Source organism: Elephantulus edwardii, unplaced genomic scaffold (assembly GCF_000299155.1).
Source record: "Elephantulus edwardii isolate Elephantulus edwardi_28Jun2011 unplaced genomic scaffold, EleEdw1.0 scaffold00062, whole genome shotgun sequence".
NCBI classification, from domain to species: Eukaryota; Metazoa; Chordata; class Mammalia; order Macroscelidea; family Macroscelididae; genus Elephantulus; species Elephantulus edwardii.
Genome location: NW_006399812.1, coordinates 7,823,957 through 7,851,682, shown reverse-complemented (window position 1 = coordinate 7,851,682; position 27,726 = coordinate 7,823,957). Strand labels below are relative to the sequence as shown.

The window sequence follows — 27,726 nt, the reverse complement described above, 5'->3', positions numbered from 1 at the left end:
GAGGGGGCAGGGGGCTAAACGTGGAGGGGGCAAATCATGGGGTTGTAGAGTCTGCGGGTGGTGGTGGTGGGGAAAAAGCAATGTACACAATGAAACAATTTCTTTCTTAAAAAAAATGTTGTTGTTGTTGTTGGGGAGCTCTGGTGGCCTAGTGGTAAGGAGCTGCAACTACAATCGCAGAGGCACACAGTTCGAATCCACCAGATGCTCTGCCGGGGAAGGAGGGTCAATCTCCTCCTGTACCAGTCAGATCTGATTTGACGGTACACTCACACAAAAATAATAAAAAATTTAAAAAAAAAAAGTTGTTGTTGTGTACCACTGAGTTGGAACTGACCCAAAGCTGACCCTCCAGTGGGGGTTTTCAGGGGAAGTAATGTCACTGCTGGAGATGGCCCACTTTCTAAGGAGCAGTTCATGAAGTCAAACCACAAGTGTTTGCACTGACAGCACAACTCCTCACCAATAAGCCAAATATAGTTTATTTAAAAGTAAATTTTCTAGCCCAAATGTCCAACCTCAATCAAATGGATTGAGAAACAGTGGTACATTCAAATGATGGAATACTATGCAGCACTCAGGAGCAACAATTCTGAAAATTACTACATAACTTGAGAGAGCATTAATCTGAGTGAATGAGCTCAAGTCTCATAAGGATAAATACTTAAATACATAAGAGTAAAGGATAAGACCGCTATTGTAAAAATAGAAAGATAGCTAGTAAAACATGTGTGGGGATCCAAGTGGGGATTGGGAGGGAGCAGAGGGGTGATGATGGGCAAAGGGGAAATCAGAGGGCTGCACATTTTGAGTGTGGGAGGTAAGGAAATGGGAAAGATCTAGCAGGGATCTGGAAAGACAGGGTAGTGGTGGGCATAGTTCAGTGGTGATTAATTTCCTAAAACATAATAAATGGGAATAACTGTATGAAACACAATGCATATGAACTTGGTATGCAAATCAATATAAATTTTTTTTTTAAAATACAAAAACCCCACAATGTATGGGAATAATCTTATGAAACACAATGTGAATGTACGAATGTGTAAAACACAATGTATATGAATGAAACAGTGTGTAAGAATTTTGTATGCAAACCAAAATAAAAAGAAATTTTTTTAAAAAGGAAAAAAGAGTACATTTTTCTTTTTGTCATAGCATATCTGCATAGAGAAACAGCTTTTGGTTAAAAAAAAAACCCAGTAAAGAGTAATATGACTCTTGAATATTTTCATAATCAACAAGAAAGGCCTATCAAAAGCTAAGTATGGTCCATATGTCTACTCTAAAAGATACAAAGCTCATAGTAGCTCTTCGGTGACAGCATGGATGTCCGGAGTTCACCAAGCATATTTGAAGCATGTTTCAGTGCATCCATAAGCTTGTTTTTGTCCTATAGAAACAAGAGAATTGATGAGAATGTGTAATTCAAATGAGATTTAAACCAGTTACATGAACTCACCACATGATTTATCACAGAGCTTTAACCTATTTGTACTTTTAAACCACACACATATGCACAAATTTGATTCTTTACAGGGAAAAACCCCAAACATGCATGATTTCTGATGAGGAATGCAGAAATTATCAAGTCTTACACAGCGGGTGCTGCAAGATTCCTCTTATCTTTTCACTAAGAATGATAAAACTCTATAAATTCACACTTAACCTACTACAGTAAAGTTGTTACGTATTATAGGGTTGGAACCAACCCACAGCTGACCATCCTGTGGGTTTTCAGATGCAGTTGAGAAAGCTCATGCTTCTTCTGCAGAGGAGCTAGTGGTAGTGAAGTGCATCCCTTTGGGACTGCAGCACAGCTTCTTGCCTTAGGCCATGAGAACTCATTTTAAAACAATATATTAAGTTTAATTCTTCTAAAACAATATATTAAGTTTAATTCTTCTAAGCTATTTCTGCAATAAATACAGGTAATAAGGATGGAAATACAGGGTTCTCCAGTATTGGGGGGGGGGGAATAGCTGAATAATTCCAACAGAAATACTATTTAAATCCATTTATTCAATAAGTATTTATTGGATACTCAATATATGTCAAGTACCACACAGGCTTAGGGATAGAGAATGAATGAAGGTATTAATTCAAGTCAGACATTGGTGTGATGATAAGACAGAGATATGCAAATAAAGGCAAAGTCTCTTGTACTCAAGGAACTTGAGTAGAACCTACACTCTAGGGTAGTGGTAATTAAGTGCCACTGAGTTGGACACAACTCATAGCAACCCAATGAACAACAGATCTGAACCCTGTCCTATCCTGCGCCATCCTTTTCATCCCTGACACACTTGAGCCCAGTATCATAGTCACTTTATCAATCTACCTCATTGAACTTTTCCACCTTCTCAACCATGATGTCCCTTTTCAAGGAATAGACTCTCCTAGCTAAAAGCCCAAAGTATGCGACACAATGTCTCCAAGAAGCACTTTGTCGGTACCTTCTCCAAGGTGCATTTTGTTCTTTTGGCAGTCCATGGAATATTCAGTACTCTCCTCCAGCACCATACTCAAAGGCATCAATTGCTTCTGTCATTCTGATTCACGGTCCAGCTCTCTAATGCACAGTAGGTGACTGAGAAGACCATGGCCTATATCAGGAACACTTTAGTTTTCAAACTGACATCACTGCTCTTCAGTATTTTGGAGAAGTACCTTATAGCAGACTTGCCAATCCAATTCCCGACTGTTGGTACCACAGGTACTGATTGTGGATACAAGAAAGATAAAATCACTGACAGCGTTAATCCTTTCTCCACCTATCATAATGCTGCCTTTTGGTCCTGTGGTGGTGGCTGCTGTTATGTGCCATCGAGTCAAGTATGACCCATAGTGACATCATGAACAACAGATCTGAGCCTTGTCCTACCTTGTGGATTCTCACACTTCCTGACACATTAGAGACCATTGTGGCAATCACTCTATCTACCTGGTTGAGGGTCTTCCTCTCTTCTTCGCCAACACTCTACTGTCAGCCTGGGACCAAGGTTAAAGGGAGAACAAAGGATTCAAGGACTGTCAACATGTCAACAAAGGGAGTGAACAGCTTCCCTCATCTGATTAAACTACCATGGGGTGCCCCACTCTCCCCTCCTTAAGCCACAATGGGATTTCTCCCCCTAAAGACCCTTACTATACAACCTGCCCTAATCCACGCCTTTTTCTCTCTGCAGATCAAAGAATCATGCCCGGAGACCCCTTAATAAAAGCTTCTTTGCCTTCCTTTCTTTCTCTGGTCCCTTCCCTGAGTCCTTGGCCTTATGTCCAGTGTGAAGACCTAACATCTACCTTTCCAAGAATCATGTCCCTCTCCAAGGAACAGCCTCTCCTAGCAATACGGACAAAGTATATGAGATAAATCCTTATCATCTTCATCTCCAAAAAGCACTCTGGCTGTACCCTTTCCAAGACATATATTTATTCTTCAGCCGTTCACGGGATGTTCAATACTCTTAGCCAACACCACAGCTCAAAATCATCAACTCTTCTTTTGTCATCCTTATTCATTGTCCAGCTCTCAGATGCAGAGCAAGTGATTGGAAAAACCATGGCCTGAATCAGACATACCTTAGCGCTCAAACTGACATCATTACTCCTTAATAACTTGGAGAGGTTCCTAACTGCAGACTGCCAGTGCAGTATGTCTCCTGATTTCCTGACTACTGGGTATGAAAGGTGTTAACTGGTGATTCAAGTAAGATGAAGTTGTTGACAGTTTCAAACTTTTCTCCATCTATCATAATGTTTTCTATTGGTCCAGTGAAGAATCTTTGTTTTCTTGACATTGAGATGTATCTCATATTGAAGGTTGTAGTCTTTGATCTTCTGTAACAAGTGCTTCAAGTCCTCCTCACTTTCAGCAAGCAAGGTTGTGTCATCTGCATAATGCAGGTTACTGATGAGTCTCCCTCCTTCTCAAATGAACAATTTTCTCAGCATACAGATTGAACAGATACAGAGAAAGGATACAACCTAACACATACCCTTCTTGATTTTAAACTGTTTGGACAACAACTTCTCGGGCCTAGGTATAGATTTCATATAAGCATAAATTAATTGTTGTGAATTCCTATTCTTTTTTTTTTTTTTAATTCCTATTCTTATCAATGTTAGCCATATTCTGATCCACAAAGTCACAATCAATAAAACACAAACAATCTTCTGGAATTCTCAGCTTCCAGCCAGGATACATTTTGCAACATTAGCAATAATATCCCTGAAGCCATGGCCTGTTTTAGCATTTCTGGATTATCTTCAGCAATATTTTGCTTGTATTTGGTATCAATGATATTGTTCAATAATCTCCACATTCTGTTCATCTTTTGGTTCCATATTCATAGTACCTTTCTTAGAAATGGAAACAAATACAGATTTTTTTTTCAGTCACTTGACTAGGTAGCTGTGTTACAAATTTCCTATTATAGACTAGTGAGCACGTCCAGAACTGAATGTTAGTTAAAACATGTCAACTGGTACTTCATAAATTCCTGAGTCTTATTTTTTTACCAAAGCTTTCAATGCAGATTGAACTTCTTTCCTCATCACCACTGGTTCTTTATCATATGGAACTTGCTGAAATATGTCAGTGTTAACCAGTTAGGAAATATAATATAGCTATCTGCTGAAAGTGCTTTGCCTAGCATTTGAGGGGAATGAGCACTCAAGACAGATGTCAGTGGAAACAGGGGCGTTCTTTTCTGAAGTTGTATAGTGGTAGTTCTTTACAGCAGCACTACACGATTTCAGAAAACATGCATTGCTTCCTTAGTTAAGCTGCAATTATACGCCTGTATTTTAACTCTTACCAGGCATCTTTTCATCTGAAATGACTGGACCTTCACAGCCTGTATAGCTTCATCCAAAAGCTTTTCCTGCTCATCCTGAGGTGACTGCTGTGTTGTAGGCTGAAAAAGAAACAACATAACAACTTCCATCAATGTCATTAGAGCTCTTATCTAGCTAACACTATTATTTCTACAGTTCTAGCCACAGCCTTTCTCCTAAGCTTTCAGAAGGCTCTTCTCAATTCTACACCTTAAACCCATTTCTCTTCTAGTTCTACATCTCAAACTTATACATCAATTTTCAACAGCTCTGCACTATGCCCAGTGACCAAAATTAATAGCATTCAGAAACATAGCACTGTTGTGGCAGGGTAACTTCAAAAACCCAAGTGGCAGTAGTTTATGACTGTCTATACTTTGTTTATAAGCTCTAGACACAAACTGAAACAGTCATCTAACAAATCAAATTCTTCTGACAGATATCGCCTAACCCAAATCTCTAAAAGCTTTTTGTCAGGATTACTTTTCATCTGTGCTTAGTCCAGTCTTAGACTGGCTTAACAGAAGACTTTTTTTCTTCTTAAGAACTAAACTTGGTTCGAATCCACCAGATGCTCTGCTGGAGGAGGAAAAATCTCCTCCTGTACCAGTCAGATCTGACCTGATGGTACACACACACAAAATAATAGAAACAAAAGAAAAAAGAAGAAGAAAAAAAAAAGAACTACTGGAAATCAAGATGGCGGCGGAGGCAGAGACAAGGTGGTGAGCTGCAGGAGCAGCAGACCACTTGGAACAGGAGCACTATGGCCTCCTACAGACTTCTGTTTATCGATAATTGAACAGTTAAACAGCTGATGACTGGTCTTCAGTGAGGATTGAGGCTCAACAACAGGAATTCAAGGATTCGCAATGAAGAATGGGTGAGTGCCACAGCTCCCAACCCCCTCCCGCAGAGCCCGCACTGCGCCGCACTGCAGCCACAGCTTCATGACGCTCCCACAGCTGGAACCTATGGAATCCCTCACCCAGATGGAGAGTGGGCACGGGGCCTCCCCAGGACTGGTGCAGCAGAGCCGCCACACTGTGGCAAAGTGAACTGGTTCTGGGGAGAATTCTTGGAGCCAAGATGGCAGTGGCAGGGGAAGTGGGCGGCCACTGGCCTCCCGTGCACGAGATGAAGTGCGACCACCAGCCACCCGTGCAGGAGATGATGCTCGGGAGATGGCTTGCGCCCACTGGCCGCCCACTTGAAAAATGGCACTCACCCAGCAGCCGCCCGGGCAGGGGGATGGTGTGCACCTGCCGGCCACCTGCGCTGGGGGATGATATGCCCCGCCTGCTGCCTGCACATGAGATGACGCACACCTGCCAGCCGCCCGTGTGGGAGATGACACTCGGGAGATGGCTCGCGCCTGCCAGCCACCCATGCAGAAGATGGTACGTGCCTGGTGGCCACCTGCGCAGGGAGATGGTGCCTGCTGGCTGCCCGCGCACAAGATGACACGCACCAGCCGGCCACCCGCGTGGGAGATGACGCGCAGGAGATGATGAGTGCCCACCAGTCGTCTGCGTGCGAGATGATGTACGCCCACTGGCCGCCCGTGCTGGGGGATGGCGCACACCCACCCCCACCGGCTGCCCGCACATGAGATGACGTGCACCCGACGGTTGCCCACCCGCGCTGGGGGATGTCGCTCACCGGCTTCCCGCACACGAGATGATACACGCCCACTGGTCACCCGCATGGGAGATGACGCACGGGAGATGGCGAGCGCCCACCAGTTGCCCACACTGGGGGGTGGTGCGCGCCCACCAGCCGCCCACATGGAAGATAGGGCGCGCGCCCCACTGCCCATGGGGGGAACGTGCACCCCACCGCCTACAGGTTCGGGTTTCCCTGGAAAACCAGAGATGATCACCTATACAATGGATTGTTGAAAGTCACTGTGAGTTGTCTACTTGATGACACTTAACAGTGGCAGCATGTCCAAAAGGACTGACATCCTAAATGCACCACGTATTTTGATCTGTTGAATGCTTCTGCCAAAAGCTGTGTAGACCTGGGGGGAGCCTGTTCACAATTCTCAGATTCCCTTTACCATCTATAAAGGGGGAAGGCAGTGACACCTACTTCAAATTATAGTATGACCACTTATTGGGGGGGGGAAGTGGGGGTGCTGGAATTGGAGACGCTGTCCATGGCCACACAGTCCTTGATCAGGTGAGGGGACCAGATTGGGGTGGGAGCAATTAGAGAGGGAGTGTACCAGTCAGCCCATTGGGGATGCCGCCCTGCTCGGGACGGGCTGTCCTCGGCCCTCGGCTCAGGGCGAGCCATCACGGCCCTCTGCCCGGGGCGGGCTGTCCTTGGCCCTCGACTCGGGGCGAGCCATCACGGCCCTCTGCCCAGGGCGGGCTGTCCTCAGCCCTCGGCTCGGACGAGCCGTCACGGCCCTCTGCCTGGGGCGGGCTGTCCTTGGCCCTCGGCTCGGGGCGAGCCATCATGGCCCTCAGGGTGAGCTCCTCAGTCCCCAGATTATACCATCTGTCCCCTGGGTAGGAAAAAATATGCCTAGGGTATCCAGAGAATTTTATCTAGGCTACTTTCTGCCACCCTCTCCCCCAGTAAACCTGAAAGCAACACCCCCAAAACCCCTCTATTTGTAACTCACAAGTTTGTTCTCTCTAGGTTTGCTCCCTTTCCTATAGGTAACCTTACCACTGAGTTTTACTTCAGACCTGACCCCGAACCCAGTGCCAGTGACAAAAAGGAAATACAACTGCCAGCTAAAGAAGCAAAGGAGGATGGGTTCAACCAGCCATCCCCACTGGACCCACCTGGGAAAACACTTTGCAGTCCAGAGGGGAGCAAATTACAGGAAAATATCTTTTAACAGAACAAGAAGGCAAGCAGCCTTAACCCAAGATCACCAGTAAGGTGATAAAGTGTCCTCCCTTTCCCCCTTCACATCAACACCCCTGTTCAGCATGCAGAAGCCAGAGAGTTGGCATCCAGTTCCCAAATCAATAAGACAGTTGATTTAATTACCATTGGAAAACGCTTGTCATTTTCCTGTAGCATCTGGTCCCCACTGGATCCTTTTCATTTCCTTCACCTGCTCCCCCCACCAACCAATTTCTGCAGCTCTGCAACTGTATCCCTGCCCATCCTCACCCTTCTGCCCCCAACCCTCACCTCCTTGTACCCCCAATACGTTTTTTCCAATAAAAAAAAAGAACTAAACTACTTGAAATAAAGTAACAGAAATCATTAGTAATTGATACCACTGAAGGTAATGTGTCCTATCAAGTCAGAACCCCTCCACAGCTGACCCTTTCACAGGTATTCAGAGCAGCTGATGGATTTGAACCTTTGAGTTGACAGCGCAATTCCTTACCACCAAGCCACTAGAGCTCTGGAAGATCCTCTTCATCTGTACCTACTTTTCATTATTTAAAAAGATACATATTTACAAGGACAACGAATAAAACATATCCACATTCACTTCTCTTTGCCACTAGCAAAAACGTACATGCAAAATTAGATGCACCCATTACACAGAATTAGCCACGTCTTCCCTTATGCTGGAGCTATGGTGATATAACATATTGTGGGATGGGATGCTAACTAAAAAGCTATCAGTTCAAAATTGCCCAGCCATTTTGTGAGATAATAATGGACAACTGCACCTCAAAAAAGATTGACAGTTGCAGAAACCTGATGGAGGACTGCTGTGAGTCCAAAGTGACTTGATAGCAGGCAGTTCGGTTTTGGTTTCCTTAATGTTGTACAATCACTGCTTTGTCTCTATGACTGCATGCATTATAAAAACAGCATTATAACTAGAAATGCTGGTCTTTTTCATGTCTTTGGGACCTGGCACACCTGATTCATAATAGACACTTCCTTAACAGTTAACTGTTGCCTTGGTGGCACAGTGGTTAAAGTGCTGGGTCGCTAATGACAAAGTCAACCATTCAAATCCACTAGCTGCTCCAGGGGAGCTCTGGAGGTGTACCCACTGTGTGTAGGGAGTCACACCACTAACCCAAAGGTGGCTGGTACCTCCCTAGTAGTTCAAATCCACCACCATGGGAGAAGTATGGGCAATCTCCGACCAAGCCATTTACAGACTTGGAAATCTGCTTAAAGGCCAGATACACATCAGTTCCAACTGACAGCAATGAGTTGAACTGAGCTGAGCTGCTGCACAAGAGTCACAACTTTTGAATCCTAGCAGGCAGTTTTATCCATAGGGTCGCTGAACAGGATAAGAACAGATACATCTTGGAGAAGGTGCAGCCAGAGTGCTTCTTGGAGGCAAGGATGGTGAAACTTCATCTCACATACTTTGGGAATACTTCTAGAAGAGGCTATTCACTGGGGAAGGGACATCATGTTTGGGAAGGTGGAGGGACAGCAAAAGAGATGCCAGGTGGAAGGACATAGTGACTGCAGCAATAGGCTCAAGTGTGTAATAAATGATGAGGATAGCAAGGGACAGGACAGGGTCACTATGAGTCAGTCATACTTGACTCAACAGTGCCTGATAACAACATAGAGTCTGTGAACTCAAATTGACTAGATGGCTGTGAGGTTTTGGTTTTGACTGGTATTTTTGTTTTGAGTGAATAAATATGCTAGTCTTACAATATTCTAATTATATATTTAATTTTAAAAAGGCAATACAAAAAGAGTTAGAAAGGCAGAAGGCAACACAGAAAACATGAAATCTAAATCTGATCTGTTTTCCTCTCCTTGATAATAGAAACAAAATGTCATTTTAAAATTAACAAAGGAACACAAGGCTTATAAAATTCAAGTATGAATTAATACTTATTTATAAAAATAAGCTTTCCTTAAAAAGCATCTCCCTTTTGTCTTATCTGTCATAAATCTAGTAAACCGAGTTCCCGGCATGAGAAACTTCCTTAAAACCATAAATAAGACAAAGACATTTCAAAGAAAAAGCTAAAGGTCTAAAAAATGAAACTTAAAATGAACATTAATTTCTACAACAGAACTAGTAAAACAAAATGCCAATTTTGGAGGCTAGATAACACCAGCATTAAGGATTCTGACTTAAAGTCCATATTCAACATGAGTGGGCTTGTCTCCTGAGAACTTTTAGTGAAGCAAAATTTGGGTTTTTCCTTCCTTTTGAACGTAAAATATGTAGTAATTATTAAAATCAATAGATGTTGTTAATTCAGATGGTCAACTTGGAGATAGTGAGGCAAAGAGGATGAAGCTTCATCTCACATATTTTGGCATGCTGTTAGGTGGGGCTGATCTTTGGAGAAGGACGTCATGCTTGAAAAGGTAGAGGCTTGATGAACAAGAGGATGACCCTCAAAGGGATGGACTGATACAATGACTGTAACAAGGGGCTCAAGTATATTGGAGATGATAAGGATGACAAGGTTCTGACCTTGTCATTGAGTTGCTATGAGTCTTACTTGACTTTATGGTACCTTATAACAACTCAACATTAAGAAAACAAGACCCTTTCTACGAAGATGGCGCTGAAAGAGAAGAAGGAAGCCCCTGACTCTCCCAAAACTGAAGCCAAAGCAAAGGCATTAAAGGCCAAGAAGGCAGTCCTGAGGGTATCCACAGCAAAATAATATCTGCACATCACCCACCTTCCGGTGGCCTAAGACACTGAGACTCCAAAGGCAGCCCAAATACCCCCAGAAGAGCACCCCAGGAGAAACAAGATTGACCACTACGTCATCATCAAATTTCCCCTGACCACTGAGTGAGCCATGAAGAAGACAGAAGATAGTAACACACTTGTGTTCATTGTGGATGTCAGGCCAACAAGCAAACAAGCTGTAAAGAAGCTCTAAGTCATCGATGTGGCCAAGGTCAACAGTTTGATTAGGCCTGATGGAGAGAAGAAGGCCTATGTTTGACTTGCTCCTATGATGCTCTGGATGCTGCCAACACAATTGGGATCATCTAAACAGAGTCCAGCTGACTAATTCTAAATACAAATTTTTCTCACACAAAAAAACCAAAACAAAACCACACAAAAGTCCTCACTACTGGATCAGTAAACAACATCATGAGAGAAAACAGAAAGACTGAAATTGCCAACAATTTCCTCTTACTTGGATCCACAATCAACACCTATCATTGTTGCAGTCAATAAATCAAAAGACATGTTGTACTGGGAGAATCTGCTGTCAAGGACCTCTGCAAAGTTATAAAGAACGCCAGTTTAAAGACTGAGGTGCACCTGACCTAAGCCTTGGCATTTTCAATTGCTTCTTAGGCACCTGCAAGTTGGGGCAATGAGTAAAGATGACAAGGAAAATCAACACCTCTGAACTGTGGTATTGGCAAAGAGTACTGAATTGTCGAAGGGCTGCCAAAAGAACCAACAAATCTGTCTTGAAGGAAATGCAACCAGAATGTGCTCCTTACAGATGAGGATGGTGGAAGTTCATCTTACTCCAGGCATATTTTCAGGAGGAACCAGTCCTTGAGAGGGACATCATGCTGTGAAAGATGGAGAGACAGCAAAAGAGAAGACGACCCTCAATGAGATAGACAGACAGGGACAGTGGCTACCACAACAGACCTCAACAAGACAGAGATCAGGATGGTGGTGCAGGATCGAGCAAGGTTCAGATGCGTTGTTCACAGGGTCACAATGAGTCATAACAACATATACTCAGGGTCTGGTGGAGTAGCCCACAGGGACTTGGTAAGCCAAAGGCAGCATCTCCCTGGTGGTTCAAATCCACCAGCAGCTCAACTGGAGAAAGATGGGCCAGCTCGCCCCGTGTGATTAACAGTCTTGGAAACCAGTGGAGCATCAGTTATGAGGCAGTTCCAAATACACGGCAATGAGTGAGTTTACAGAAACAAGACAGAAATGAACCCCATGTGTCCAGCAATATGGTGGTCCACTGGTTAAGCACTCAGCAGCTAACCAAAGGGTCAGCTTGCTTCTGTAAAGATAACAGCCTTGGAAGCCCTGTGGGGCAGTTCTACTCTGTTCCACGGGGTCCCTATGAGTTAGAGCTAATTCAGTAACATATGATTTGACTTTGTTCATCAACAGATGGCTAAAATACAGCATATCCATACAACTGAATATATATGATAAGAATGAATACATGGTACAACATGAAAATGTGCAGCCAGAGTGCTCATTGGAGGCAAAGATGGTGAACCTTTGTCTCTCATACTTTGGACATGTTACTAGGAGAGGCTATTCTTTGGAAAGAAGGTCAGCAAAGGAAAGAAAAAACTCCAACGAGATGGAGTGACGCAGTGACTGCAGCAATGGGCTCAAGCGTCTCAGAGATGATGAGGATGGCACAGGACAGGGTTCAGGTCTGTTCCCACGGTTGCTATGAATTGTACTTGACTCAATGGCACCAAACAACAACATAAATTAACTGTAAAAGCACTCTACTGAAATAAATCAAGGCACAAAAAGAACAAGTACATGATCACACATGACCCCTCTTACATGGAATGAGCTAATTTCAGAGACAAAAGTTGATTAGCTGTTATCAGGGGTTTGGGTGGCAGCTCAAAATGCAAACTCACTGCCATCAGTTCCTACTCACAGTGACACTCTATCAGGTACCTAAGGCTGTAAATTTTAAGGAACAGAGATCACCTATCTTTCTCTCCTCAGAGCCACTGGTGGATTTGAATCGCCAGAGATGCAGCCTCTGGGTTAGCAGCTCAACATCCTACAGAGCTCCTTGGTGGATGGGTATAACAGCATCTCATTCTTTAAGGACGACTCAGTTTCGCTTACGAGTCAGTCCTGGTACTGTAAATGATTAAGTATTAGGCTGATAATCAGGCCATCAAGAGCTAGAAGCCACCAGCTGACCCAGGGAAGAAAGATAAGGAAGCCCTCAATTGGAATCCACTCAACTATGGTGGGATGTTTTTTGCCGTCTGACTGGAGAAAAAAACTTATGAAAATGGATAACGGTGATAGCTGAATATACATGGTGAATGTAATTAACATCATGGAAGTACTTTAAAATTATTAAAATAGCAGATTTTTGCTGTATTTATTTTGCCATAGCAAATTTTCCTTTTTAAGGTTGAAGCTTACATTTGTGATTAGGCTTATTTTAGTTTGAGACCCAGGCCAAATCGTCCTCCCAAGTCTAAATAGCTAAGAAGTAAAGAGAAAAACACAGCAAGAACTAATGACTTATAACATTAATCTGGGACACAGAGTTTCTATTTCTCTTCCACAAAAGAGGAATAATCAGAGTACTCACATAATTGCTATGAAGAATAAATGAAATGACAACAGGTCAGTAACCCTACATTTAATATGCGTTACCAGTATTACTACATCCTCCTTACAAAGAAGTAATTATTTCTACCTATCAATCCAAGTATTGGTTCATCTCCTCACTCAAATGCTAGAGATGTAATCTGACAATGCAATGAAATTACTAATCTCCCAAAGAAAAAAATTCATGATGTTAATTAAAGTTCTAGTTTTTAAATGATGTTATGGGGGTAGGAGAAATAACAACTGAAGTAGAGAGTGGTGGTGAGGGTTGGGAACTTTAAAACAGTATGGAGGATACTAAAACAGCTCTAACGAAATGCTAAACTGCATTTAGCAAAACACTTTCTGTGGAATCTTTGTTTATTTCCTTTTATTATTAATTTTAATGAAAGTCTACAGAGACTTTGGATTTCTATTCATTCATTGTTGTACTTTTCTCCCTGCCCACCCCTCTCTGTGGAATCTTATGATACTGCACACTATGAGTATTTCCTATGCCCAGCTTCCCCTGCTGGTCATGCTCTTTTTCCACCTGAAGGAATTCTGCTCCCCAGAAGGTTCAGTTCATAAATTACATTCTTTCCCACACTCCAACTAGAACCATTTTCTGTCCACGATCCCCAGGTGCTGAGCAAACAGCGAGAACGCAATCTTCACACAGGATTCCACAAGCTTCTGTCTCTCCTGCAGGATGTTTATGCTCTTTTCAAATTCTATCAAGTCCAGAGCTTAACATTAACCAGGGCATAGCAGGCACAGACAATGTCTGATCCACTGAATTGCAGAATTTTTAGTCTGGGAAGGATCAAGGAGGCCAGCCCGAGTTTTCAGACACAAAAATGGGGGGGGGGGGGGGCGGACTGGAAGAATCTGTTCTTGAAAACAATGTATTCCAATTCTGTAAATAAACTAGTTTTTGGTGTTTTTTTTTTAAATGAGCCTCTTAAAACTGAATGAGTTGCCCAACACAGAGAAATCAGTGGATGAATTCTAGGGTTTCTTTCCTTCAAGGCAGTGTCTGCTTCTCAACACTTTGGGTTGGTAAACTTTCCTTATGTGCAACCCTTCACTGACTGTCTGCTATGCACCCAAATCTGTGTCTGATGAGTTATTTTGGAGCAATGAACCAGACAAAGTGTGGTCTTCCCTGATAAAGTGATTTTGCTTTTTTTCATACCAGCTTTCTACCAACTCCCATATGTAAAAATAAGTAAAATCATCTTACATGGCAATATACTAAATTGCTGGGTGCTGCTGAGTCAATTATAACTCATAACAACCCTTTGTGCAACAGATCTGAACCCTCCCATAAACTGCCTGCATCAACCTCACCATCCCTGACATAGGCCAGCCCATTGCTACAATCACTATTTCTATCTCGAAGGTCTTTCTTTCTCTGACCCATCACCTTTCCAAGCATGATGTCTTTTCCAAGGACTAGACCATCCCAACAACATGCCCAAAATGTGAGTCAAGTTTCACCATCCTTAGCTCTATGGCTGCCCTTCTTCTGAATTTGTTCGTTTGGCAGATCGTGGGATATTCAGTACTATAAAAGTCATGTATGTCAAAAATCCATTTCTGCTTTTTTCCATTACACATTTAAATCGAAGCATATTCCCAGTTTTACGGACCTCGTCTCCACAAAGTGAATGCGATCATTAAAACTGGCACAAGGCCCACCAACCTCAAGACACATTACTTGTATGCTGCACGTGGATTACATATCAGAGCTAACCGAACCCAAGTGCCAACCTGGCTTGGTAGGACTCGGACACAAGGGTTCACATTTTGAGGAAGTTCAAGTTGACCAGTCAATCAAGATGTGCTGTCATCAGGAGAGGAGCCTGTGGAGAAGAACTCCTACTTCCAGCAAGTAAAACATGTGGATTTCACCAGGGTGATGACAAGGTGAGGGTCAGGATGCCCATCAGACAAATGTTAAAAGAGTGAGTCTCCTTTTCGGGCCCCAACATTAATAGAAGGTCCAAGTCCTTCCAGGAATTCCGTATCAGCGGGTCCCTCGAGTTCATTGGCACTGACAGCCCAAGTGGCTGTGAAGCCAAGCCATATCAGGGCCCCTCGGCGACACCTTCAGTGGGTATTTCATGCACAAGGAAGGGCGTGGGGCAGGCCTAGCACAAAGGTGGGAACACAAGAGAGGCGGAAATCTCGGGCGAGTGCGGCGGCCGCATACAGCTCCAGGCTCTCTGCAAGCCCCAGACCCGGACGGACACCAGACGGACACCGGGACAGCAGCTGCTGGATCCATGTGTTTAGGAGTGGTGGCTATTTCAGTCTGGGGTGACCGCAGGAGTTCTAGGCCTCCCAGAACCTGTAGGCCAAGACATCCCCTTGGAGAGGCCGCCCCGTCCCAGAGAAACGGCCTCGGCCTCAGCCAGCCGCCGCCGCCCACCCCGGCCCCGGAACTGTCCGCCTGCGGCCTTCGCCGGCTGGGCCCCTGATCTGCAGGCCAAACCAGGGTGGCCTTTGCCCTGATCGGGTTGTAGGGCCCGAATTCCGCCTGTAGGGCTCCAGGGTGGTGGAAGACAGCAAGGGCTGGGAGAAGGGCCGGCCCGGGGCCCAACGCCCCCTCAGCACTCACCATGGCGAATCTCCCGAGTCTGCAGCAAACAGAACCCACCCCGCGAAGAACCTCCCGCGGTCAGGTGACGCTGCGGTCCCTCCACGCCCCGCCCTCCCTAGCTCCGCCTACGAACCCTGCAGGCGGCTCCTCCATTGGTCCGCTCTTAGAAACCCAGGTCTCCTACGTTCATTGGTCCTCGCCCCTGAATGCTAGACTGATGGACTTTGGCACTAGCCAGTCTCTCTACAGTGAGGGGGCGGGGCTTTGGCAAAACCCCCTAGAGGAAGGCAGTGGGGAAGCCCTCAGTCTCCTTCAATAAAGAGACAGCAGGAGTGAAAAAAAGCAATGTTTGATGAATCTGTCAAGGAAAGAATGGCAAGAGGAGGGTGCCGTCCACGTTTACCCCCAAGCCTCGAGGCGAGACGTCGTGATGCGCACACGCAGAAACAGCCCACGGATTGGTTTGTGGGAAGGTCTCAACTTCGGGTCCTAACTAATCCGGACGCACTGGGGGCGGGGCCTAGCACTCCCTGGCAGGCGCAGAGTCTGAGCGCGGGTTTCTGCACCGCCGGCTACCTCCGCGCTGCTCGCCGCCATGGAGTTCGCCCTTCTCCGGCGTTTCGCCCCGCGCCTGGGAATCACGGAGCCCGACGTGCTGAGGTAAGTATGGTCCTGATCGGCCCTGGGCCTTCAGGATAGGCCTGCGTCCTGCTAAACGCGCTGGGCGGCCGCGGAGCGGGAATGAGAAGCCGGGGTCCCGCGGGACTTAGAACGTACCGCCAGAAAACCTGGTCCCGTCCGGGGGTTTAGGGGAGAGAGCCAGAAAATAACGAGTCCTGGGGGCTGGACGGTGGTGGGGAAAGGAAGGAGAGTGCACTTGTGACCACTCGGCTAATAGAGAGTCTGCGTGCAGCTGGGCGGACGTGGCACCGACCCTGGAGTTGCTGGCTTGGGTGGCGGAGGACTGTGTACAAAATTAAGCCGAGTGATCTGCGTGCGGGGCAGAGCACGGCCTAGTGGCCGCTTTAGATGAAAATGTTGGGAGGAGGTGCCTTTTCCACCGAGATCTAGCCATTGGAGCGACCCTTAGCTGAGACCACATCCTGTGCAAACGGACAAAACGGCCAAGTGTCAGGACAGGGTGCTCGGCAGTCTGCGGAGGGAAAGCAGAGCAGCACTTCTGGAAGGATGCATACACCAAGACCTCCTGGGCTCGGAAGCCATGCCCGACGGTGTGAATCCTGAACCAACCACATCGGGTTCCTCCTGACCTTGTTAGTAATGCAGTTCCCGAGCCAGGCGCAGGGATGCACATGCGCCTCCAAGGCGATGCTCACCAAAGCTTGAGAAGTACTGATTTAGAGGAAACAGGGGTACCCCGTGTTAACCGGCCTGTCTCTATGGTTTGCTCCTATTAGTTCCAGTCATGAAAGGCAGAAAGAAGGGTTTTGGGGGGTGGAGAATTGAAGACCTTCTTGTGGCTGAAAGCAGCTTATCACAGTGGTGTCTGCAGTATTGCTCTTACAGAGCCCCCCCCCCAAGGATATGCGCGCTGTTCCTGGCCCCAGATAAACCTATGTGGTGATTGGGTTCTGAATGGGGCGGTAAATCATTGCTTACAAAAGTGTTGGGCAAATTCCGAACGTGAGTATTGATGGACACTTGCTCTTTGTAACCAGGAAAGCAGAGGAGTACTTACGACTGTCCCATGTGAAGTGTGCTGGCCTGGCTGCACATACCACGGAAACCAGCAATACCGTTATGTGCCTGGACCTCGCAGCTTCCTGCATGAAGTGCCCCTTGGACAGGGTATGTAAGCGCCTCAAAGTGCAGTACAACACTGAAGCTTAACCATGCATTTATCTTCATTTCTTGTTGAGCTAAACTCCCATCATAGCACACACAGAGAGGCCCTTGGTCTCGTAGACATTAAGTAGTGGGCAAATGAAAACAAAGCTAAATGGCAGATGCTTTGTTTCCTTTGTATTTATCACAATGAAAAAGGATGGGGGGGGGAACCTTATGAAACATAGTTTCACATAATGAGTTGGAATTGATCTAATGACAACTATTTACTCCTTGCAGATGATATAGAATGCCAATCTTTGTAGGCTGTTATGTGTTCAGATGCTTTATTTGAGTAATATAATTACATATATGTTGCCTAGTTTGTAGTCCTTGATGATAGTCCTAGTCTTAGCAGCTTTTGCTGAGAGAAAATAAGCCTTTGTCATTGAGTGGAGGGGAAAAAGTTGTGTGGCTTCCCCATTACCATTAAATACTCTGTCCTCATTTAACATTCCTGCTCTTCTCAAATCTGGAACTCAGGAGACTCTGCTCCCTTAACCCACCAGGCACTTTAATGATAAGGCTTCGTAAATGCAACAAGTACAGCGCAGGAAAGGAAGGCCCTCTATGAGGTGGATTGATTCAGTGACTGGGATAATTGGGATGGGAGTGTCAGAGACAGTGGGATTGGCACAGGACAGAGCAGAGTTTAGGGCGGTTGTACATAGGGTCGCTATGAGTCGCAGGCGACTCTACGGCACATAACAACAACAACAACAACTATTTTCTAGAGACCTTTTTGATGTGACCCTCCCTTTCTATTAAATCCTTCATAAAGCTTTCCTGGGTTGCTCCAACAGAGCCTTCCCACAGCTGTTGGGTCTTTTCTCCTCTTCCTCTCCTTTGCCCTCTTGACACACCTCCCTATCCTGCTCCCCTTTTTCTTTCCCAATGATGCCTTTGTTGAAAATCAGATAATCATACCTGTGTCTACTGTGGCTTTTTAGTCTAAGTTTGGCTATAGTCACACAATGTTTTCTTTTTCATTATCTGTTTATGACTGCCTTTTTATGTATGAGCTTAAGAGTATGCTTCGCCTGACCTAATAACTGATTAGGAAGCTCTAGTGGCCCAGTGGTAAGGAATTCCTCTGCCAACCCAAAGCCACACACTTTGAATCCACCAGCTGCTCAGTGAGAAAGGTGAGTAATCAACTGCTGTACAGTTTACTGCATCTGGAAACCTTCTGGAGGGTCAGCTATGAGTTGGGCCCAGCTCGACCGTATACAACAAAAATTACTGATTTTTGGCTAGGTGAAACTAAACCTTAGGTAGGGTGATCTGTCACAGAATTAGTCAATTATGGAAAATTGATGCTACTTAATTAAAAATACAGAGAATGATTTTCATAATTTGTATTTTTTTTTTCTCAAGGATTATTTAATTAAACTTTCTGGTTTGAACAAGAAGTCTTATCAATGTCGTCTTAAATCTTTTGAATGTTTGCTGGGCCTGAAATCAAATGTTGGAATAAGAGATCTAGCTGTACAGTTTAGCTGTACTGAAGCAGTGAACATGGCTTCGAAGATACTGCAAAGGTATGAACATAAAGACTTTAATTAAAAATCTCTCTTGGTAGAAAAATCAGGCTTACCTGTAAAAAGAGTGGGAACAACTGCATTTGACCTCTTGTTAAATTCACGAATGGAAACAGTCTCACTCAGCCACATCGACAATGCAAAACCAGTTCCTTTAAGGTCAGACATGGCTTCTACACTCCCATACTTCTACTAATTCCAGCATCACCTGTACTGATCTACTGCTGGGCCAGAAATCAGTTGCAGTAGCTACAAAGTTAACGTAAAACTTCAAGCATACTTACAGCCTCTAACCTTGCAGCTTTAGGGCATTGCTGTAAAGCATAGACCTGCCAATTAGAGTGTCTCCCCATAAGTCCTTCAGTAAGCTTGGGCAGTGGCCTCTGGCTTTGAGTCCACGGAGCAGCAGTCCCAGGTTGGCTCTATCTCACATTGATCTCTGATTCTTCACTGCTGTTATTTCCAGGCTGACTGGCATTGAGAGCCTAGTCCCCTAAGGAGGAGCCAGATATCCTATGCTTCTCTTTCCTTGCCCTTAGTGTGCTTCCCATCTTCTGCTGCTGAACCTGCTCTATTTAAGCCGGGTGGAATGGGAAAACTGGCCAATCCCATAATTTTTGCCCACCATTTCAAATTCACCTAGCTATGTAATGAAAGTCAAAGTTGGCTGGGAAAGCCGTTTTGAACTATCAACTTTTGACATATGCAGTGTCCTGTTCTGTAACTTTTCAATCTAAAAAGAAAAGTAAAGTGACACAAATAGCTCATTTAATGAAAATGCTTGTGAATCCTGATTTGCATGTCAGTCCCCCTTAAAACTACCGTCTAACAAATAATTCTACAAATACTGCTTTTTTCTTAGCTATGAGTCCAGTCTTCCACAGACACAGCAGGTTGATCTTGACTTATCGAGGCCACTTTTCACCAGTGCTGCATTATTGTCAGCATGCAAGTAAGTAAACCTTTTTAATGTTCAGAAACATTCCCACTTTACAAATGCATGTCCACAAAAATTATTTACTTGAAGTTGATTGCAATTAGGAAATATCTTTCCCAAAAAGTACTGTTAGAAAGAAACCCACTTCTGTCCGATTTCCTACTCATAGTGACCCTATTTGGGGTTTCAAGGCTAAAAACTTTATATTTAACATCCCATCTTTCTCCCTCTGTGCTACTGGTGGATTAGAACTACTGACCTTTTTTAGTTAGCAGCTTGGTATGTAATGTTCACAATAATGGCTCATTAACTACATTCCCAGTTTATCCTTATAATGTAGCTGATAACTTGGAATTAGAAGTGCCCTGATGAAATGATACCCATTTATAACTGGGTCAGGGTCTGCCCTTGATACGTAATAAAATATTCATTATGGTCATTTGTGAGTTTTTCTGATAATATTTTTAAAAAGACGAAAGTATTGGTTGCAGCCACTCTTAATTTATAAGACATTTCCGTAATAAGTTTTTATATATAAATCTTAAGATTGTGAGATATAAATGCATACCCACACACACATATGGAAAAGATAACCTGAAAATATTGTTAATTATTGTTATCTTTGTGTAAAATTATTTTGGTATTATCTTGCTAGAAAAGAAAATATTGTTGACCCTTATGAATAGATTTCTCATTGCCTGGCCACTAATTTTGATATATTTGCCTGTATTAGCTACATACTTAATGTGATTAATTGACACTTGTGGAAAGGTTTTTACAAGATACAATCTTACTATTTTTCTTTTCTCTATTTGTACAGAAATAGAAGTTTACTGTTTTAAAATGTCTGAAGCACCCTGTAGCAACTAGAGCAAATATTTTCATGTCCCTCTTTAGTTGAGCCTGTGTGTATTTTAATTTCAAGGCATCTTTACATGGTTATATGCTTGAAAAAAAGGAATAACTTAAAGGTGAAAAGAAATTAAGTTGATAATCTGGTTGTCCAGAAAAGATAGCTGTATTATCTTAAAACTTTTTATCAATTTTTTTTGGTAGGATTCTAAAGCTAAAGGTAGATAGAAATAAAATGATAGCCATATCTGGTGTTAAAAAAGCCATCTTCGATCGACTATTTAAACAGTTGGAGAAGATTGGGCAGCAGATTGATGGTGAGTATTTCATAACTTAAGCATGTTTCATTCTAAAACCTAGACTTACTGATAAAGTTAAATATTTTTAGGTCTACAGAATGACTGCTTCCTAAATTCTGTGAGAAAATAATTTTTTCTCTTTTCAAACAAAGTAGCTTAGTAAATTTAAAACAAACAGTATTGAAATTTATTCTTGGAACATCAATTCTCCATCACCATGCTATGATTTTAAATGCCACTTCTATACATTGCTTAAATTTTATAACAACATATTTGCTGAGTAAGTAGGGTACCCAATGGCTGTATAAGAGGTAGTGTGTAGCTAGCTTTTGTAATACATTTGTTTCAAACTGTCAATCAAGGAACTCTACCATGGCACCAATACAATTATGTTCCATATTTGTTATGGAAAATTTGCATAATCACGTGATCTTCTTGATGCTGGAAAAAATACTGCCTTTTTAGAGCTCACTTTTATGGCTGCAATTACTTGAAGCAAATTAATTTGTTCATACTTACTTTGAACAAGTTTATTTTTGGTTTTTTTTTTGTTTTTTTTTACTTTGAACAAGTTTAAAGTGTTATGTTGCGTTAACAGCTATGAAAATCATCAAGCCGGATTATGAGGGAACTAGTCAGACTGTTCTACTGAGAACAGTTTTTTATTTTAACCAGAGTAGTGACATTTACATTCATGTATATGTATATCCTTTAATACTGGTTACATGTGTGCAGTTCCGAGGTTAAAACTGTCTTTTTGAGAAATTAGACCTTATAAATGATTAGTATATTTAGCTCAGAACGAATGGAAAGGCCTAAGGACGTGTCAGGCTTGATTTCTGGATTTTAAAAGTTAGCAGTGAAAGTACATTAAAGTCATACTAAAATAGAAGGATTTAGGATTCTTGAATAGTACAAATGGTTAAATATTAAGCTACTAAACAGAAGGTTAGTAGTTTGAAACCTTCCAAAGACTCCTTAGCAGAAAGGGCTGGTGATTTATTTCCAAAAGATCATAGCCATTGACACACATACAGTTCTACTCAAAAATGTATAGGTTGCCCTGAGTCAGAATTAGCTTGGTCATAACAGGTTTAGTTTTGTTGGAAATAAACATGGTGTTGAGGGTTTCTCGCATCTGTTCTTTTGGACAAAATGCTTATCTGTCAAATACAGCTCTAGAGTCGAGCATCCAAATTAAGACAGACTAGGGAGAAGGAAGGATTTGGCCATCCACCTTTGAAACAACATGGCCTCAGAAAACCTTTATAAAATAGAGCACTTAGAATAGACTAGCTGGAGGCAGTGCTTTCTTACTGAGAATCACAAAGGAGGAGAAACAGTTGCAAACCCAGCATGAGATGGATTAATTTAGTAAGTGAAGAACTAAGATTGGGTCTGTCAGAGACGGTAAGATTGGCTTAGGAAAGGGCAGCGTTCAGAGCTGTTGTAAGTAGGGTCACTATGAGTCGCAGGCATCTTGATACCACATAAAAACAAGATATATTAGTTTAGTGCTTAAAGCATTTGAATGCTAAGCATCAAGGTCAAGCATGAGGATCACCTTGTGCTAAGTATAAGGTCAGCAGTTTAAAGACACCAGCCACTCCACAGGAGAAAAATGAAGCAGCCTGCTTTTGTAAAGATTGACAGTCTTGGAAACTGGGACATTTTGTACTCTGTCTTACACAGGCATTATGAGTCAAAAATCAACAATAGTTTGGGGTATATACAGAGGCTAAAAGAAAAGGAATTTGCAAGTGTAAAAAGAAATGGCAAAATAGTTTGTTTTCTGTTACTTTAACAGTACTTGTTTAATCAAGGTATTGAAATGTTTTTGTCATACAAACATGCCTAAATACTAAAATTGAAAATAAAATAGAAATTAACCTTGATGACACAGCCCCACTGCCGCCAACCCCCTTTCAAGGAGAATCTCAAGATTTAGCTACTCCACCACAGAAGAAAAAGAAGACAGTGTTGGAACCCACCCCAAAAGGTAAGGCTTATGACCACTGTGCTAACCTGAGTTTAGGGAGGAATTGCACTGCCCAGGTGCAAGGTATGTGGTTCAGATCCACCACCAGCTCTGTGGGAGAAAATTGGGCAGTCAACTCCCATGCAATTTACTGCCTCTGAAAACCTGCTCGATGGCCAGCTATTGGTCAGTTCCAACTTGACAGCAGTGAGTAAGTGAGCGAGCCTGTGAGTTAGTGCAGTGTGGTTAATGTACAGCGGGCTAGATGCAAGAAGCAGCCTTGTGCTACATGCGTCACAGGGCCAGATTTTAAATAAGTCCTGACAATCATTTGCTAAAACTAGGTCTCCAAGCAATCTGGGTTTTGTTTATTTTTTAAAATTGTGATTTCAGTAAAAGTTTATCAAGCATGTTGGGTTTTCATTCAGCCATTCCATTCTGTCATATTAATTAAAATTCTCAATATCTCATCATCTCTTTATTGTCTGTTAGATTTTTACCTCTCTTTTCCTTCTTCTTTCCCTCCCTCTTCGTGTATGAGTTATTCAAGAATAATTCTGTATTAAGTTTTTCTTTAACTTCTTATAATGCTTTTATACAATGTTCTTTTCTGATTGGCTGTGTTACTCAGCATAATGAATTCTAGATTCATCCATATTTACTGTATTATGAATTATCATTCTTTAGTGTTACCTAGTAAATACTCCATTCTGCAAATGTACCATAACTTCTTTAACCATTTGTCCCTTTGATGGAGATTTGGGTTGTTTCCATCTCTGCTAGTAAATAATGCTGTAATAAACATGGATGGCATATATCAGTTCATGTCCCAAATCTTTAGTTCTTTAGAATATATACCTGAAATAATATTTCCATTTTCAAATGTTTAAAGACACTGAACTTTGCTGCTGTTGTTTGGATGATATTTCATTGTTTTGATTTGCATCTCTAATAGTTAATGATTATGAGCATTTCCTCGTGTGTTAGCCTTCTGAATGTCTTCTTTGGTGAAGTGTCTTCATATTCCTCTGCTCATTTTGCAGTTGGGTTGTATGTCTTGTCTTGTTGAGGTTTGGAATTGTCTATAAATTTTAGAGATGAGGTCTTTGTCAGATAAGTAATTGCCAAATTTTTTTTTCTACTCTGTAGATTCTCTTTTTTAGTCTTGAAGTTTTTTGATACACATAAGGATTTGCTCTTTTTGAAGGCTTCAGTCATCTGGTTTATTCTCTGCTGCTTGTGCATTTTAATCTATATTTGCTCATCAGTTTAAGCCATAGATTAAGACTTCTAAGTTTGGCCCAGTTTTTCTTTGATGATCATTATCATTTTAGCTTTTTTATATAGGTCCTTGAGCTAGTTTTTTATATATATGGTGTGAGGTATGGCTCTTATTTCAAGTCCTACAAATAGATACCCAGTTTTACCAAAAAGATGGGCTTTTCGCCATTTAATGGATTAATGTACCAGCTCTTAGTGGCTTAGTGCAGAGAGAGTTGTACTGCTGACCCAAAGGTGACTCCTCTCGTGCTGTTTGAAATTCACTAGCAGTTCCAAGATGAAAGATGTTACTACTAGTACCGAACTATTTTGATTACTCTGGCTGTAGTAGGTTTTGAGGTAAAGACAGATAAGGCCTCCTGTTGTGGTTTTCTTCTTCAGTTTTTGTTGTTTTGTACCATAGAGTCAGAACCTACCCAAAACTGACCCTCCGGCGTGTTTTCAGAGGCAGTTAATCCCATAGGAGGAGATTGCCCATTCTTCTCTAGCAGAGAATCTGGTGGCCTTGAACCATGTGCCTTCGGGATTGCAATGCAGCTTCTTGCCACTAGGCCACAGAGCTCTCTTTCCTTTCCATATAAAGTTGATATTACTTTTTCCATTTCATTGAAGGCTAGTGATGGCATCTGAATTGGATTGTATTATACCTGTAGATCATCTAAGAAATCATTAACAGAAGTATCATGTAATCAGGAATACATTCTGAAACCACCTGTGTAGGCTCAAATCCTGCCTTATTACTGCTGTACAGTTTTAAGAAACTGACTTTCTATGGCCACAATTTTCTAATCTGTGAGGGGTGGTTAATATTAACATATCGTTGGATTATGGTGACAGTTAAATGAGACAATACTATGTAAAGCTCTTTATTCAGTGTCTTGCAGGCCCAGGATAAGTTCTTGGTAAATATTAACTATTAAGGCCTCTCAGAATGCTTGAGATTTATGGAAAAGAGAAAACATTATATGGTAGCTGCTGTTTCTACCTCTACTTCTGTCATTAACTACGCTTTAAAATAGTTTACTTTTTTATTACTTCATTTGTAAACAATAAGACTTTTTAAATAACTTCTGAAATTTTTACTAGAAATGGAGAAGCCAGAGATTCCACATACACTGCAGAAAGATGAAGATCTGACACAAGATTATGAAGAGTGGAAAAGGAAGATTTTGGAAAATGCTGCCAAAGCCCAAAAGGCTGTCGCACAGTGATGTCCGCATCCAGGTGGGCATGTGCTGCGGAGCAGCGGTACAACTGCCACTTCTAGGAAGATTTGGAGCATTTACAATTTCATCTGAGCTTTTATATGTTTTTATAACGAAGATCCTCAGACTTAATAGCAGAGAAGCCAGCCCTGGCGATGTTCTGGACATCACATGGCCCCTTGGCATCAATCTCAGTACTTGTTTTGTGCAGCCTTGGCTTACCACAGGCCTGTCTCCCACAAAATGAAATTGGCTTTATTTTGTTTTAAGCAAAAGATAGTTTCTTCTTTTAGCTACAATAGGAAATTCAAACTGTAAGAAGTCTTACACATTTTATTTACATTTTTCAAAAATTTCTTGGTTTTATGGAATCCATATATGATGTAGTCTTGAGTTAATAACTTGTATTTATATGTACTTGAATTGTACTTGTCATCCTTTTGGGAAGATCTTTGGTACACCAAAAGCTTTTACAGCTCTCATAAAACAGGCTAGATTGCTGTACACAGAGCTCCACCCCTCACCAGAGTGGAGGGTGACAAATCAGATTTCCTGGTTTCCAAACCCTATTCAGCCACTTACTGTCTGTGAAACCTTGACTAAGTTAATCAACATTATGCCACCTCCCTCCCATACCTGTATCTTGTGCCAAAAACCCAACAAAAACAAAAGTCCTTCTCCTGGGAGGTAGACAGATTTCAGGAAGCCCAGGAAATTGTCATGTCTAATTGAAAACTCAAAGTAACTTCCCCAAATAAAACTGCTCAGCCTAGAAGGATTACAAAGGTTTAGATAGAAGCAAAGAAATGAATTGTTTGCTTTTGAATCCTTACTAATAATTTTACGAGGTGGTTAAATGACAGCATTAAAACTGGTATGTTCTTAATAAAGCAGGAGAGTACCTTTTATTAATTTAATTTTTTTATTTCAAATTAAATTTATTACTATTTATTTAAATAAATGTTTGCCATTTTTTCCTTACTTCTGTGTTTCTCAGAAAACTGTATGTGATTCCATTCTTATCTCCCTTTCAGATATTTTGGTACTTACTAGAACAGTGACTGCTCTAATGGGCTTGAGTTTGTTAGGGACTGAAGATGGCACAGGCTAGAACAGGGTTCAGACCTGTTATTCATAGGGTCACTATGAGTCAACTCAACATCACCGAACAACAACAGACCAGTAACTCATAACCAAGGAAAGAGGGGCAGAGAGAAAAGGGAGAACTTAGGAGAGAGAGTGGAGTTATGCAGAGGTGTGTATAGATTCTAAAAAGCACATTTAAAATTGCCATTGTTCTGATTTATTTAGACATGAATATTTTGAATTTTTTTTTTTTTTCTATAATTACATTTCACTAATTTTCATAAACATTCACAGAGACCCTGGGCCTCCACTCACTCACCGCTGCACCACTCTCTCCACCCTCCTCCCAGTCTGCCCCCGTCCAAATGCCACAGTGCTCGTCAAAGCCAGCCCTGATCAATCTTCCTTGTCAGTGCATCCTCCGCCACTCCCCACCACTCCTCCCTGAGAGAGACCCCACCCCGAGTCACAAGGAAAAGGGGACGGCGCACTCTCCTAGCCACCTCCTGCTGAAAAGGGACGCTGCGGGCCCCAGGGTGAAGATCCTCCCTCACCACTCCAAAGGGCCCCCTTGGCAGCAGGAAACACACAGACCACCATGGAGACCGACCCCGGAATTCAGATGCACTCCCACTGATTGTGCTTGGCTGCACATGCACACATCCCCCAAGATGTATCATGGGGGTGTCGCAACCCAGAAGACACAAACCCGACCAACAAGTCACAAGTACATGAGTCGAAAAACTATGGAAAAGCAAAAGAAAAGATTCCCTCATTGCTCCACAAACACTCCCCCAGGTCCCCTCCACCATGCAGCCCCCGCCCCAGTCCCCCGTGATGACAGAAATACCCAGCCACATCTCTCCCCTAGACGGTTCCCTCCCTCCTCTGCCTCAGCGCAGCACACACCATTGAACCCATCCTACTCATTCCCTCCCCAACCCCAAGGACAGTCCCATTCTACAACAGTGGCATCATGTAATATTTGTCCTTTTGTGACTGGGATATTTCACTCAGCATAATGT

The 27,726-nt window shown here is 42.8% G+C and overlaps 2 protein-coding genes across 2 annotated transcripts in view; one reads left to right on the top strand and one right to left on the bottom strand.

The window, feature by feature from the left end:
• Positions 1–15,734, bottom strand: part of VPS35 (vacuolar protein sorting 35 homolog (S. cerevisiae)) — a 43,716-nt gene extending 27,982 nt beyond the window's left edge. Inside the window, exons 1-3 of the mRNA XM_006887822.1 lie at positions 15,696–15,734; positions 4,821–4,919; positions 1,297–1,393 (exon numbers count right to left, since the gene is read on the bottom strand). Coding sequence (XP_006887884.1) covers positions 1,297–1,393; positions 4,821–4,919; positions 15,696–15,698 — 199 coding nt within the window. The 5' untranslated portion in view covers positions 15,699–15,734. The remainder of the gene's footprint in view (positions 1–1,296; positions 1,394–4,820; positions 4,920–15,695) is intronic.
• A 538-nt stretch (positions 15,735–16,272) lies between these two features.
• On the top strand, positions 16,273–25,621 carry ORC6 (origin recognition complex, subunit 6). The gene is made up of 7 exons (XM_006887821.1): positions 16,273–16,337; positions 17,357–17,486; positions 18,900–19,063; positions 19,926–20,015; positions 21,057–21,169; positions 23,082–23,150; positions 25,497–25,621. The coding sequence occupies exons 1-7, from the start codon at positions 16,273–16,275 to the stop codon at positions 25,619–25,621; spliced, it is 756 nt and encodes a 251-aa protein (XP_006887883.1).
• The last annotated feature ends 2,105 nt before the right edge of the window (positions 25,622–27,726 follow it).

Coding starts and splice junctions, on each gene's coding strand:
- ORC6 (XM_006887821.1), top strand. CDS start 16,273: ATGGAGTTCGCCCTTCTCCGGCGTTTCGCCCCGCGCCTGGGAATCACG. Junction 19,064..19,925: donor GCTTCGAAGATACTGCAAAG/GTATGAACATAA, acceptor CTTTTTTCTTAG/CTATGAGTCCAGTCTTCCAC. Junction 21,170..23,081: donor GATTGGGCAGCAGATTGATG/GTGAGTATTTCA, acceptor CCCCCTTTCAAG/GAGAATCTCAAGATTTAGCT.